Below are 14,963 nucleotides of genomic sequence, written 5' to 3'. Positions count from 1 at the left end.
CAGGGTCAGAAATTAAGGAGCTTGTTTAAAGAAAATTACACACTTTAACAAAGACATGGCTTAGGATAAGCAGCGAACAGTGATGTGCACTGTATGGCCAGAGGCAATGCAGTAAAGTGATGAGATTGCCCAAGGGTGAGGGAAAATGAGACTAATATACCTTTGGAAGATAAGCAGAAGAGTTAAAGGAACAGAGTCACCAGGGCCTCTTAAAGGGATGATATGAGGAAAGTAGAATTGCAGAATGGATGGGAGAAGTCAGAGCTTGGAGGCCAGGTGACCAAATAGCAGCAGCTTTATTACTTCATCTATTCATTAAATTTTAAAGCTTTTATCCCTGTCCGCTGGAAGTTCAAGCAGGCCAGAAAGCAGGGAATGTGTCCAAGGTCACCTCTTGAATATCTGCCATGATGAGAGCCAGATACAGTAAATTCTGATACGTGGTTTGAGTCTCTATAAGGAAATACAGCTTTCCTTTAATAATGGTGATAATAATACATTTAAAGACTATAGGAACCTCCAGGGTTGGTACCAGAAAGAGTATCCCTTGGTAGGTATAGTAGCTGGACCAAAACACCTCAAACCCTTTCTGGAAATAGATTTTTTTTTTTAATAGTCCTTTTAGTGACGACTACTGTCATTGCCACACCAGCCTCAGAAGGGCATGCTTCCTTCTTTAACACTCTTACCAGTTTTTCTCAATGATAGGGCTTCTGTCATATGAGATAACCTTCTTTGTGTGGATTTCTAATTAGCATTGCAGGATGTTTAACATCCCTGGCTCTTACCCATTAAAGGCCAGTGGACCTTCCCAGTCATTGTGACAACCGAAAATTATCTTATACATGTCCAAGTGTCCCTAGGGGAACACTACTGTCTTGAATTGAGAACAACTGTAGCCCAAAAGGAGACAAAGTATAGACTTTTTCCTTTATATCTAGTTATGAAGATGACAAACTGAAGCATTCAAAAACATTTAATAAAGGCAAGAGGTTAATAAAAAGAATAAAACACAGGTGAAGCTAAATAACCCAACTCACAAAATAATGTGTGTAATTTCCTAAGGTCTAGTATGCTTCCATGTGGCATTTCTTCCCTCTTGGGATCAGACTAAGAGAAGGCAGCCAAGCCCTGACCCTCTTAAATAGCTGGTCCTCATAATTCTGGTTTCCTATCCCAGGATCCTTCTCTCCCAAGGCAGTTTATCCTGGAATGGTCCTCAGCTTCCAGGTAAAATCCTATCCATCCTTATAAACTTCAACAGAATAATCAACTCTCAGCACAAAACAACCCTGACGTTCATACTATTGATACACATGGTCTGTAATGTATCTTTAGAGTCTTTCTTTGGCTCATTGTTTTATAAGTACTGTTTTTCCTTGGTTTTGCTCTCATCGAACCGCATCGCCTGTATTTCTGCCTACTCGCAGTTAACTGGTCTCCTGCAGTGGTCCGTGGCTGTGAACTAGCTGTCTTGTCGTCTGGAGTTGCTCAGTGTTGCAATTCATTGGTAATGATAGTGATCGAATGCCCCTTCTGTTCCTACATATTTTAGATGCCCTTGCTGTTGTTATAGAGGTAGCCAACCATGCCAATGACACCATGAAGCAAGGAGTAAGTATCTTCATTTCACGGCTGCTGTACTGTTGAACCTGGGAGCCCGTGCCTTCATATGCTCTGCATTCTCTTTCTGTAGGACAACTTTCAGAAACTTATGCAAATTCAGTACAGCTTAAATGGACACCATGAAATAGTTCAGCCTGGACGGGTAAGTGTTTTAGACTGCCTTTTGCAAACTTAATACAATGGATCTAGGCACCATTTGTAGCTGTTTTCATTTGAGTTATGAAAATAGGTTATTTGTTATTGTTACTCTTCAGTGACCCAATCTGGATCAACTAAGTTCATTCTATCCTTTCAAAACATTCATGATTTAAGTCATTGTGACAAGAAGTCCAATTCAATTAGAAGAATGGCAAGGGACCCCACAGAGTAACTGATTAAATAGGATCATTTTATTGTGTAATACTAGCTGACCTCACACAGCTTTAAAGACAGTTTCAATTAAAATCTTTAATGTAAGAGAAGATTATGAGGGGAGGGAGAAAATTGGTATTTTGATGTTCTTCATAGAGCACAAAAGTGACTGAGGGAATGAATTCAGGAAAATTACAAAGTGCAATTGTCAGGATGTTGGCTATGCCTCAAGATCAAGTACACACTCAGTCAATTACATTTCAAACCATATGGTACCCCTGGGCTCAGTATTGGAGTTATGAAACTCTGCTGGCTTATCCAATTCCTAAGTGACTTACAGGGTTTGAAAAGAAGCCATGGCTGTAAAAAGTAACAAGGAAACTACGTCTGCCCAGCCTCCACACAAAATAATTCTGGGGAAAGAAGGTCGAAAAGGAAATTACATGTATATGTATATTGTAGTTGTGTTGTGAGGGTACTAAATGGGTGTTTGTTTGGATGAATCAGGTTTTTCTCAAAGAAGGAATTCTGATGAAGCTATCTCGGAAAGTCATGCAGCCCCGAATGTTTTTCCTGGTAAGTGGCCACGTGTGTTTCTGTTGCGCCCGAGGCAGGGATAATTGCTTAATGAAAGGAGATGGTTGTTCAGGACAGATAAGATTGGCACATTCAGACAGCAGTTTTAGTAGGATCTTTGACTGGCTGGATTGCTTGTTTGCATGTCAAGTATAGGAAACAAAGTCTTGTATGATACACAACTAGAAATTCACTTCCTTTTTGAGTTTAGTTTATTTCATCTCTGATTTGGAAAAATTGATTCAATCAGTGGTTTGTTTTGGCAGATTATAATACCTTAGGTGGGATTTAGAATTCAGAAAACGTTAAATCTGTTACAGAACTTGGAAAGAAAGCACATTTTCTAGAAATTGCCTTCTAGTAATATTCTAATAGTACATTCTAGGTGGTTCTGGTTTTATAAGCAGAATATAAGTATTCAGAGAGTTTTAAACAAAGAGGTAATATTGTTCCTTTATTCCTGTATCTTACCAATATCTTTGTAGCTGAAATTTGTTGCTTTACTTTGCCCTATGAAATGTTTCTACTTTCAGTTTAATGATGCTCTGTTGTATACAACACCGGTGCAGTCCGGGATGTACAAACTGAACAACATGCTCTCCTTGGCTGGAATGAAGGTCTGTGCATCTGTTAGAAGATATATTTTTACCCAAATGTATTTAGAGAAAAAGCCCTAAGATAATCATCTTCTCATATCCCTGTCTCTTCTCTCTCCATGTGTTACTGTTCATTTGTTCATTTATTCATTTTTGTAGTTATTTGTTCCCTCATACATTAATTTAGTCATAAGATATTTACTGAGAACTACTATAAACAAAATGTGTTATCGGTTTAGTGAAAAATATAAAGATGAATTGAAGCATTCTTTTGTCTCCACCTCTACTCCAATCCCTCCAGGAGTTTAGCAACTAGTTGGGAAGCTAATACGCTGCATATCAATACCTATAAAATAGATTGTAATAAATATCACTATAAAGGCACAGTTAAAGTTTGAGGGAGCTCAGAAAATAAAGAACGTGCAGCTTTTGGTGGGACATGGTAGAGGGATTGGTGGTAGTTAGGAAGAGGGAGACTTGAGGAAGTCTTTTTGGAGGAAGAGCCAAGAGCCTTACAGAATTGGTCACATTTGGCCATGCTGAGATGTAGGGAAAGGCATTCTAGGTACAGGGAATAGTGTGAGCAAAGGCCTGAAGGTGGGGAAGTTGGGCCTTCATGTATGTGGGTATTTAAATTCATCTGGAGCACAGAGCAGATGAGGGAGAGTGATGGTAGATCAAGCTGGATATGAAGGCTGGCCGTGGGTGTCAGCAGTGGGGGCATTGGGCAATTTTAGCTGTGCTTCAGCAGTGAGGTTTTCAATTGGATGAGTCTGCTCAATCATTTTGTTTTCTTCCAGGTCAGAAAACCCACCCAAGAGGCATATCAGAATGAACTAAAGATTGAAAGTGTAGAACGTTCCTTCATACTCTCAGCCAGGTAAATTTTTAAAATGTATAGGTGAACATTTGTCAGTATTGCAGAGTCAGACATCTCCAGCATTTTTCACATTTAGGTTAACTAGTAAACTTATTTTTTTCCCTTTCTTTTCTCTCCTAATACCATGCAGTTTACTCTTGATTTACTATGTAGGTAGTAGAATGTCTTAAGAGCTGATGCAACAGTGTGCTAGAAGTACAAAGACTAAAATGTTCCTCTGAATGGAATAATAATGCCGAAAAGTGCTTTGCTGATCATTTTTTTAAAGTGGTTATTTCAAGTCATTTTACAATGATAACGTAATGTTTTTAAAAACATCTAGTGCTTTATAGTTTACTAGGAAGCTTTCGTGTAACATTCAGAGGTCATAACAAATCTACTGAGGTAGGTGTCATAAAAAGGAGGAAGACTAAGTTACAGAAAAATTGAGTTGATTTCTTAAGGATGCATAGCTGGCAAAGTCAGGATACAGGTAGAAACTTTCTGCTTTTAAATCTGTTGTTATTGTGACACACCACATTGCCTCAAATCGGAACCTACCGTGACTTATATGTAAATCAAAATATATTACCATAATGTAAATCAAGTACTGAGGAAACCTGGGGCTGTGTGACTCAGACACGCATATTATTCAGTTTTGGCTGAGTGGTAGAAGTGCATGTGTGGCAGGATTTGACTGGTGAAGGGAGAGCCACCAACAGCCATAGCTTGCTCCACTGCTAAATCTGCATAACAAGTCTGGGAGGCTCTCAGATCTCACCTTTGACATAATAAAAATGGAGCAAACATTGATGTAGTGCTTACTTTGTGCCAGGGACTATCCTAAGCACTTTCTGTGTATTAATTCATCAGATCTTCACAATAACCTTTTAAGGTAAGTTACTACTATTATACCCATTTTATGGTGAAAAAAGCCAACCAGCTGTTAAGTAGCAGAGCAGTGGAGCTGAAATTTGAATCTGACACTAAAATTCATGCTTTTAACCATTCTGATATTGCCTATGTCTGTGGATGTCAAGGACTCAGACCAACCATGCTGACTTCCCAAATCAGACCGCAAGAGCATCTCCCTGGGTCGTGTCACTCTTCTGAAATGGAATGGCCACTGCTGCCTGACACCAAATCTCAGGTTGACAGGAGAAGACAAATTCCTGTATTCAGGGTTTGTCAAGTGCTTCCCAGCTACCAGCTAGCGCAAGCAGAGTTCCGTCAAGGGAGGGGGCACCTGAAGCATCCTCCAGATCAGTATTTAGAAAGTGAAAGTAGGGGAATTCCCTGGCGGTCCAGTGGTTAGGACTTTGCACTTCCACTGTAGGGGGCATGGGTTTGATCCCTGGTCATGGAACTAGGATCCCATACGGCCAAAAAAAAAAAAAAAAAGTTAATGCTTGATCACCTGGAACTATGCCCTTTTTTTTCTTTCTTTTCTTTCTTTCTTGAGTTTGAACAAAAGTGCAAAGAACATCAAGTCCCTGTACATCAGGCTCCTGGCAAATACTTAAGCTTGGTTCTTAAAATCAAGAAAGTTATTTTCAAAGATCCAAAGAGGACATGCCTATAGGAAAGTTAAGTTTTCAGTTGCACTTAAGTTTTCTAATTAAAATAGGCTTTTATAAAAACAAAATTCTGTTTATTAAAAATTAAACAATTCAGGAAATGATGGTTGATCTTTCTTTCTTTGGTTGCCTATCAGGTAAATATCTGGATGTCGAGTGTTTTTTCAGATGGGCCTCCTAGACCTTAGTAAGATCATTGGATTTTTAAGTGTGATGGGAAACCATCCAAAGGTTTTAAGCTAAGAATTGGTGTGACCTCATTTTTATTTTTAAAAGAGCACACTGTCTGCCTTGTAGAAGTAGACCACCAGAGACTAGAGTAGAAGTTGGAAGACCAGGTAGGAGGTTGTAGATGGTGATGTCTGGACTATAGTTGTAAGAAATGGTTCAATCAGGTAGAGCCAATCAGGATGGAGTGAATGTGGGGTATGCAGGAGAATGATAAAACTGGAAAGTTGTTGATAAAAGAAAAGTAAATTTCCACAGGAGGGTTAAGGTGGCATGCAAGAAAGGGAACAAACACATACTGAATGCCACCCATATGCCAGGCTCTCCTTCTGAATTCCCCCAACCACACTGAGGTACTGTGTAACAGGTAAAAAAGGGATAGGAGGCCTCTTGTGATCTTGGTCCTGTCTGCCTCATCAGCCTGATCTCCATTCACTCTCCTTGTCACCAACCCCACCAAAGCATGGCATGTTCCATCAGCATGGATCTGCTAATGATTCTCCATGCATGCCAGCCTACTTCACATCCTTCTGCCTTGCACAGGTGGCTACCTCCACCTAGAATTCATCCCTTTGTTCAATAAGTAATATGGAGCGTCTACCCTGGGCCACGCGTTTTGCTAGGCATCAGGATACAGTGAACAGTGAAAAGAGCCTTTCCTTCCCTGAGCTTACAGTCCATTAGGAAAGACATACACTTAGCAAGTATTACCACAGTCAATTATCAGGGAGATTAAGTAGTATACAGGGAAACTACCAGGTGCTATGAGGCTGTAAAACAAGGGATCTTAAATTAGATTTGGTGGGAAAAGGGCAGTTAGGGAGAGCTTCCCTAAAGTCCTGTGTCTGTTGAGTTAAGGAGGATAAGTAGGAGTTGGATAGCTAGGCAAAGAGAAAAGGAGGAGCCTCCTGGCCATTAGGAACAGTGTGTACAAAGGTCCTGAGGTGGAAAGGGACATGGTGTATTCAAAGAACTAAAAGGCCAGTGTGTCACGGACATAGTGAATGAGAGGGAGAGTGACCCAAGATAAACCTGGAGGGCCAGGGAGAAAGATTATGCAGAACCGTCTTGTGGATTTTGGTCTTTAGCCTAAGAGCCACAGGAAACCGCTGAAAGGTTTCTACAAGGGAATGATGTGATCGTATTGGCATTTTTTAAAAGAATATCTGGTTGCTCTGTGGAGGATGGTTTGGGAGGGGAACTGAAAGAGACGAGTAATGGGACAGAGAGAGGCAGTAAGAGTGAGTCTCCAGCCCGTACAGCGTATTGGATTGCTGTGATAAGGAAAACTGGGAGAGGTGCAGCTTTAGGAGAAAAATCAGGAATTTAGGTTCAGATGTGCATATTGAATGTGTGGTGCCTATAAATCATCAAAATGGGGTCATCAAGGAGGCAGTTGATGTCAGGAGCTGGATGTCAGAAGGAAGACTGGACTAGAGGCGTATCCTGAGGAGTCATCAGCCTCGAGACGATGATCAAAGCTAGGAGACTGGCTGAGGGTGCCCAGGGAGACCGCAGAGTTCCCTGTCAAACACCTGTAGTTGTTCCAATAGCGCCTTAGTCATCACCTCTGCAAAGCCTTCCCTGCTACCCAAATAAGGTAATTAACTACTTCTATGTTACTTAGCTATCTTACATTTATTATATCATATGGCAATTATTACCTGACTTTATGTCTCACCTCGATTAGATGTGAGCCCTTGCAAGTGAAGTGTACTTTGTGTGCCCAGTTCATGGCGTAGTACCTAGAAGGCTCCCAGTAAATGTTACTTAAATAAACTGAAGTGATGTGGCCTTTGGACCTCAAAGTTGCATCCCACAGTTAACACAAGAAGTAAATAGTGTGGCAAGGTCTAACACACCAGAAATCTCTTCTGTTGGAGAGTTTTTTCCCTTAGAAATTATTTCCAGTCATTGGGGAAATGGTGCTTGTTTAATGCAAATTTGCTGTCTGGTAATGTCTACCTTCCGTAAAGAAAAGAATACTTGGCTTAACTGTGTTTTTCTGCGAGGAAGATGCTGATTCTTCCACTAGCCATGTCACAAAGGCAGAGCTAGAACGTCTCCACTCGATGCTGTAGGCAAATGTGTGTGGTCTATGAGAAATGTGTTATCAGCTGATAAACATTGTTTTGGCAGAACCCCACACAAGAGAGAGCCAGGAATGATTAAATGAAAGAACAGCATATGTGACATAATTTGCACAGTCGAGTCACATTCCACGTGCTCCCAGGGCTCCAGAAAAATCAGACGGCAATCCTCAAATTAGCCATCTGCCTCTCGACTTTCTGTTACTTTTTCCAGTGAAAAGTTGGGGAGGGAGAGAGGGCAGGGGGGACAGTAATATTTTATGAATGTTTACTTGGAACCTGAGCCTAAGTTCTCATAGCGTAGTCCTTCAGAGAACAGGAACAGAGACCAGAGGTGACATGGTGGTGAAGGGTTCCATCCTTAGCCACACTTGGGTCTGATACCAAGTCACCATTTAGTACAGAGCCTGTTATCTAAAGCAAATTATCTAACAGTTCAAATCCTCACATTGCTTTTCTGTAAATGGTGATGGTGTGTGACGTTGGGATTGGGGGAATGGAGTGTAAGATCCAATGTATATTCCATGGGGTACCTCTGAGGATGAGAAGTGATGATACTTGCAAAGAAAGCATTCAGCATAGTTGGCTGATAATGTAGTAAATTTTAAATCAGCGGCAGCTAGTTGGGGCAGTGATGATAGAATAGTAGAGGTAACTGAGGCAGGTTTTGTTTGTTTTAGAGAGAGAGGGGCTGTTTCTATTTTATTTTGGTTTTGGTATATAATGAAACTTTGAGAAATATACTAGTTTTAAAATTTTATTTGTAAACTGGATATCTTCCTTTTAACATCCATATGAGTGCATTTTCTAAAAGGCACTGAAGCCATTTAGTAGGAAGATACATTTCTGAGAATGATTATTGTGGGGAAGGTGAGTGGTTTTTAAAGTTATCTCCTTGACCTGCTCTGGATTCATCAAAATATGCCTATTTGTATCATTTTTTTTGATGGAATTTTTCATTTTAGAGTCATTATTTAAAAGTTAAAATATACTTAAAATTAGAGTGAATAATACAATGAAACTGCATATTCAGTCACCCAGACTCAAAAATTACCAAGATTCTGCCACAAATTTTCCTGTTTTCTAAAGTACTTTAAAACAAATTGCAAATATCAGGTCATTTTACTCCTACCTACTTTAGTATGCTTCTCTTAAAAAAAGGAAAATGCACATTTTCTTATACAATCACATTCCCATTATTATGATGGATTTTATCATGATAGAGATTTAAATTTATTATTAAATTCTGTCTCTCTACAAACACACACACATACACACACAATACCTAAAATGTGCCTCTCCCTCTTGAGTATGCAAAACAAAATGGGCGATACCAGTGATGATTCTGAGTTACCATAGAATTTTTTTTAGAGGGAGGTGTGGTTGCAAAAACGGAGAACAAGAATGTGTTTTTCTGAGCAGGCTTTCCCCCTGTTTGACCCATTTCCATCTACATTCAAGTCGCATAGCTCCTGATGAACTGAGAGTTTAGAACAGAAAATGTGATGGGCCGAATAGGTAGGGGAGCCCTAACAACCACTGAAGGCTATTTCCCTTATTAACCACTCCTTCAGCATCTGTTTATGACACCAAAAATATGTTTCCTTTACTCCAGTGCCCTTTCTAGAATATTTAGTGACCTAAAAATATTTAGTATTCTATGCTGTAAATTTGGATTTGAAACTTGATTCTTGGAATATTTTTAAATTCTAGGATTATATCTCAGGATAATAATGGCTTTTGATAATCATAATTATTAATTGCATGAATAGCCCTTAAACCAAACAAAAATACCTCCAAATTTAGGAGACTTCAAAAGCCTTTCAGTAGAAAGCGGTATTTTTGGAAAGAAAAAAAGCATTGTGTTTGCTAAAATGCCGCGTGTTCTCTAATGCCTGCTCTGATTATTTGTGCACGTAAACCTCAGAGTTGTTGCCTGTGACTAGCATTGTTGGAGGGTGGTGGAATCTGTTGCCATGGCAGAAGGAAAAGACATAAGAAAAAGGCAAAGAATAAAAGCTGACATCTGGTTGATAGAACTTTCTTCTGCCCCCAACAGTTCTGCCCCAGAAAGGGATGAATGGCTAGAAGCGATTTCCAGGTCAATAGAAGAGTATGCCAAGAAAAGAATCACATTCTGTCCCAGTAGGAGTCTTGATGAGGTATTGTCTTTTCCTTCTTATGTTTTTGCAGTGCATTTCAAATAGTTTTTACCTTAAAGAAACTTTTCCCAGGGGTTTAGAAAAGCAACATGTGTTTCACAGAAGGATTGGAGGTGTGTGCGTAATTTCAGAGCTAAATATTCATTCTATTAATGTCTAACTACAAGTCAATGATAGCATATAGTGCATTCATATTTTTTCTAGTTATAAAACCTCATTGTAGAAAATACAATCTAGTTTAAGGAAGAAACTAATTGGCTGTTATTGCACTACCACAGGCATCTTTTAAAGTTAATTTTGCACTAGAGGATTGTTGGAATGTAGCTAATCTTAATATCCTAATAACATAAAAAATATGATAGCTCATATTTCATCCACATCCTTCATGATACCGTCAGCATTGTGAGCTGCCAGTCCAAATAAAAAGGCTTGATGCTGTAGCAGGCAGTGTGCATAGAGATAATCAGAAGTCATTCTTCCACAGGCAGACTCAGAAAATAAAGACGAAGTTAGTCCTCTTGGATCCAAGGCTCCCATCTGGATTCCTGATACCAGAGCTACGATGTGTATGATCTGCACAAGTGAATTTACTCTGACCTGGAGACGACATCACTGCCGGGCCTGCGGAAAGGTTGGAGAGGATCACACTCACCTCCCTTGTGATTTTCAATAGCTCTACGCTGTACATAACGAAGAAGCATGTTTCTCCTTCTAAACCATTGGGGGGGTGGGGGAGATGCTGAATCGTGGCTGGTATCTCCTCTAAATATTTAGGCACAAGGCAATCTTATTAGGGAACTTAGCTCCTCCTAGCCCAAGATTACTTCAGAATGTCAATAATAGATCATGTTCATTTTTAAAAAAACTAATAAATTCAAATTAAATAGATGCTCACATTTACAGATAATTACTGAAACTGCATTTATCTAAATACTAAGTTCTTAATAGGAGGAAACTTTCAGTGTTGAAGTTATCACTAGTGATGTTTCTAAGTCTTCGTGACGTTATTAGTAAAAAGAGCATCGTAACAATGACATCAGAGAGTTATTGTAAAGATTTAATGGGTCTTATTTAGACAGCATTTAATCTGGGCCAGACACTGGGAAGAGGCACAGCAGAGGTGTTCATAGTTGCAGCAGTGATGATGACAATGACGATGATGACGAAGATGATAAATACAGCTAACACAGGACTTACTACACACCGGGCACTGTTCTAAACATTTTGCACATGTTAACGCCTTTAGTATATTATTAGCTGTAGTAAGCACTCGGTAATAATCTGTAGCCTCTTCAAGTGTGGTATTGTGTGTGAGTTCCCTACATGCCTGAGCTCCACTGAATTTTTATTCAGACTCAGTGACTATGAAAAGGTTTTGAAAAGTAGACAGAACTATAAATTGTAACGTAACTGATGGTTTAGATACAAAGGTTATTCTAAATGAAATAATTCCAGTGTGTTTTCAGATTGTATGCCAAGCTTGTTCATCAAATAAATATGGATTAGATTACCTGAAAAATCAACCAGCAAGAGTATGTGAACATTGTTTCCAAGAACTGCAGAAATTAGGTAATATATAAGTAAAGATTTAATTGAAAATTCCATTATCCCCCAGATACTTTCAAACAACCTTCTGAAAGAATCATCTTAGGCACATTAGCAATATGATTGGTGATACTTCTCTCAAAATATTAAGTATCTTGCTTTCTTAACTTAGTTAAGCTTTCTTAACTCATATTTTGTGGTAATTCCAAGAAAGGTTGGACTGAAACTTATTTTTACTCTGAAAACGGTTTTGCTGAGGATCCTGATTGTAGAAATGTAATCACAGGATAAAATGCTTGGAGTAGTTACAGGGGAACTTTAACTTCCAAATAATTTTTAAGTTTCTGGTTTCTAGTTTCACAACTGTGTGCTCATTACAAATCATTTTTATCTATTAGTAAAGTAATTCTCTATGGAAACATACTAGGTGGTACTTTGTTAGCCTTATTCTAATCACTTGGACTGATGTAGTGAGGTTTTATTTTACATCTAAATGTGCAGCTTTTTGCCAACTACAAAATGATAAATCATATCTGCCTGTTCGTTATTTGCAAGTATCCATCCCTACAGTTAAGGTGAATGCAGCTCAGGTCTATATTTTGGGACGAGATCCTGAAACTTATAGGATCTAAATTTTTAAAAGATTATCCTTCATGTTGATGAAGAATAGCTTTTCATCATCAATGAGAATAGCTAAATGAATATAACTAGATGACAGGCCATTTCAGAATCCATTTGTTTATAGAGGAATCGTTTGTTATTATCTGTATACATTTTCCAAAAAGACACATCCACCTAATCTTTTGCCACCCTTATGTTCCTCCCTTTGTTCTCTGGGTATATAATATAGGCTCAAACATTCAAAATTCATTTTTGAATACTCCTCCCTCATCACACACACCCATTTGGTCAGTAAATCTTGTCAAATTTATGTTTGAAAAACCTGTCTTGCTCTTGAATTCTTTATCCACCTCAGCCCTAACAAAGCCTTCATTATCTTTCACGTGGACTACTGTCCTAATTTCCTAACAGGTTTTTCTGCTTCAAATCCTTCCTCTTTCCTACTGCCAGATTTATTTTTCTAAATTCAGTCTGCTCGTGTTACTTCCCAGCCCAAAAGGCCTTTGATTTCCCACTGCCTAAAAGACAGTCCTTAGAACCAGCCATTTTTTTCCCAGCCTCACCTTCAAATAGATGATCTAATTTCATATCTGTGTGCTTTTGCTTATGCTGACTCGTCTTCATGGAGTGTTCTTCCTCCGCTTTTTAGCTTGGCAAACTCCTACTTATACCTTAATGCTAACTCAAAACTCTCATTCTTTTCCCAGCTTTCCTTGAACCTCTGCAGTGAAAATTAATTACTTCCTCATCTTGTCTTACAGTCCCTTTTCTAGCATTTTGTTCATTGTAATATTATTTGGTCATGTATCTAGATGCTAAATGATGTTGTCAGTTTGGTTTTTTTTTAAAGTCAGGAGGGAAATTTTTTCAATTTTTTTTTAAGTTGGTAGTACATAAACATGTTTCATAATTCTTAAGGCACAAAAGGTCAATCCTTTCATATGGCTTGCAGTTGGAAAAGTATAAAATCATAGACAGTGGGAAGTCTTCCTCCCACTCAACTTCCAGCCTGGGGAAGTGTCATAAGTTTCTTAAGTATCCTTCCATGGATATTTATGCAACAACGTTTATTGACTTGGATTAAATTGAATTGCAGAATGCTTGCCATTGGTTATATAAGTGTACCTGATTTGTTTTAGATCACCAGCACTCTCCTAAGATTGGATCTCCTGGAAATCACAAATCTCCTTCAAGCACCTTATCGTCAGTCTTACATAGTATTCCATCAGGGAGGAAACAGAAAAAAATCCCAGCTGCTCTCAAAGAAGTAAGTGTTGTTTCCATTAGACTTGCAACCTGATAGAGGCTGAATTATTCATACACATATAATACACTATTTTTCTTTCATAAAAGAAGACGTCATTTCCCACCACTATTAAGACATGCATTTTAATACTGGTGATGGATGTGGTTGAGGCCTCACTATCTTGCTTGATCTCCCTTATGACCCGAGTCATTTAGAAAATGGCTGTTGAAAGGTTTGGAGAACATTTTATAGCAGTGATAGAAAGGAAAGATAACTTGGACACGTGTGAATTTTTAAAATTACTTTGAGGAGACCCCTTCCTTTCTCCTTTGAGGAGAGGGAAGAAGTCTATAGAACATTTGGGGCATTTTATTAGCATTCACTCGTCTGCATGGCTTGTTTTTTATAGGCGTTAGTTGGTTATATACAGCTGATATCACTGATAGTACGTTGTTCTTCCTTTAACTTAAAAGAAAAAATTTTAAGTGGTAATAGACTACAGAGTTAGACCTGCCACTGGAGTAAATCCACAGGCATCAATGATATCCTATCCCAGTTCCTCAAATTCAGGTGTTCAGTCAGCCAGTGTCAAGAGTTTAGACAGTCCTGCCTTTCTGGTCACTCCTATTTTGATTTTTATTAATTAGTTCCATCCATGCTAGTTTTGTGGCCAGGAGAGTAGTTTTAAATTCTGTTCTCTTGCTTGGTTGCTGTGGAGGTCTTCTATCATGGAAAAGCAAACAGCTCTAAAAATTTGACCGGGATCGTGTTTCTCATATAAAGTTGAGTGCATTTCATCATGGCCATTGAAACACTAGGAAGTGATTTATAGCCAATCTCATGATATAGTAAGAATAGGACTTACAGTTCCATTTGCCAAGTTTCATGTGGAACTGGGTAAGCCAACTGAGTGAATACCCCTGAGCTCTATTTCTTCATCACACAGTTCCTGAATCTAAATCTACATTCAAAAACTTTAATGTTCTTAACCAACCAAATTAATGTTAAATTCTCCGTAATTTTTCACCTCTCCATGCTGATGTCACATTTTATAAATATAATTCTTCCCTGTGCTCCCCTCTTTAGTTGAAACTCCACAGCACTGGCTACCAAAACTCGTTATGGTCTATAGACTAGACTCAACCTAATTCCAATCCTTTTTTGTACATCTTTCCACCCAGCCACACAAACAGGCCTTCCTGGCTGCAGCCATTTCTCCCTTGACTCCACTGGTTCTCAAAACATCCTCCAGAGCGGCAGCAGCACCGCCTGGGAACTTATAGAAATGCAGATTCCTGGACCCACCCACACTGTATGGAATCAGAAACTTTAACCAGAATTCTTGGTGATCCAGATATATGTCTACTAAAGTTTGAGAGCCATTGCCTTGCTCCTTTGTGGTCACACGGGGAAATTTATCCAGTTAAGTGCTATAAAAGTCAAAGTAGTCTCCTCAGAAAGCTGTGTTTTTTGTCTTTTTTTTAAA

General features: G+C 38.9%; 1 protein-coding gene across 4 annotated transcripts in view; it reads left to right on the top strand.

The window, feature by feature from the left end:
• The window catches only part of FGD6 (FYVE, RhoGEF and PH domain containing 6), a 108,866-nt gene that overhangs the window by 86,244 nt on the left and 7,659 nt on the right, over window positions 1-14,963 (top strand). For 3 of the 4 annotated variants that reach the window (XM_059936685.1, XM_059936683.1, XM_059936682.1), the window contains exons 10-18: window positions 1,556-1,614; window positions 1,697-1,768; window positions 2,485-2,553; window positions 3,087-3,170; window positions 3,950-4,029; window positions 9,963-10,065; window positions 10,550-10,696; window positions 11,532-11,634; window positions 13,371-13,498. In XM_059936685.1, coding sequence (XP_059792668.1) covers window positions 1,556-1,614; window positions 1,697-1,768; window positions 2,485-2,553; window positions 3,087-3,170; window positions 3,950-4,029; window positions 9,963-10,065; window positions 10,550-10,696; window positions 11,532-11,634; window positions 13,371-13,498 — 845 coding nt within the window. Of the gene's footprint in view, window positions 1-1,555; window positions 1,615-1,696; window positions 1,769-2,484; window positions 2,554-3,086; window positions 3,171-3,949; window positions 4,030-9,962; window positions 10,066-10,549; window positions 10,697-11,520; window positions 11,635-13,370; window positions 13,499-14,963 lie in introns of those variants that run through there. The other variant, XR_009505431.1, reaches the window with a different exon arrangement.

The sequence above is a fragment of the Balaenoptera ricei genome, chromosome 10, assembly GCF_028023285.1.
Source record: "Balaenoptera ricei isolate mBalRic1 chromosome 10, mBalRic1.hap2, whole genome shotgun sequence".
Taxonomy (NCBI): Eukaryota; Metazoa; Chordata; class Mammalia; order Artiodactyla; family Balaenopteridae; genus Balaenoptera; species Balaenoptera ricei.
The sequence above is the reverse complement of the archived record's forward strand: the minus strand, read 5'-3'. Positions and strand labels throughout refer to the sequence as shown.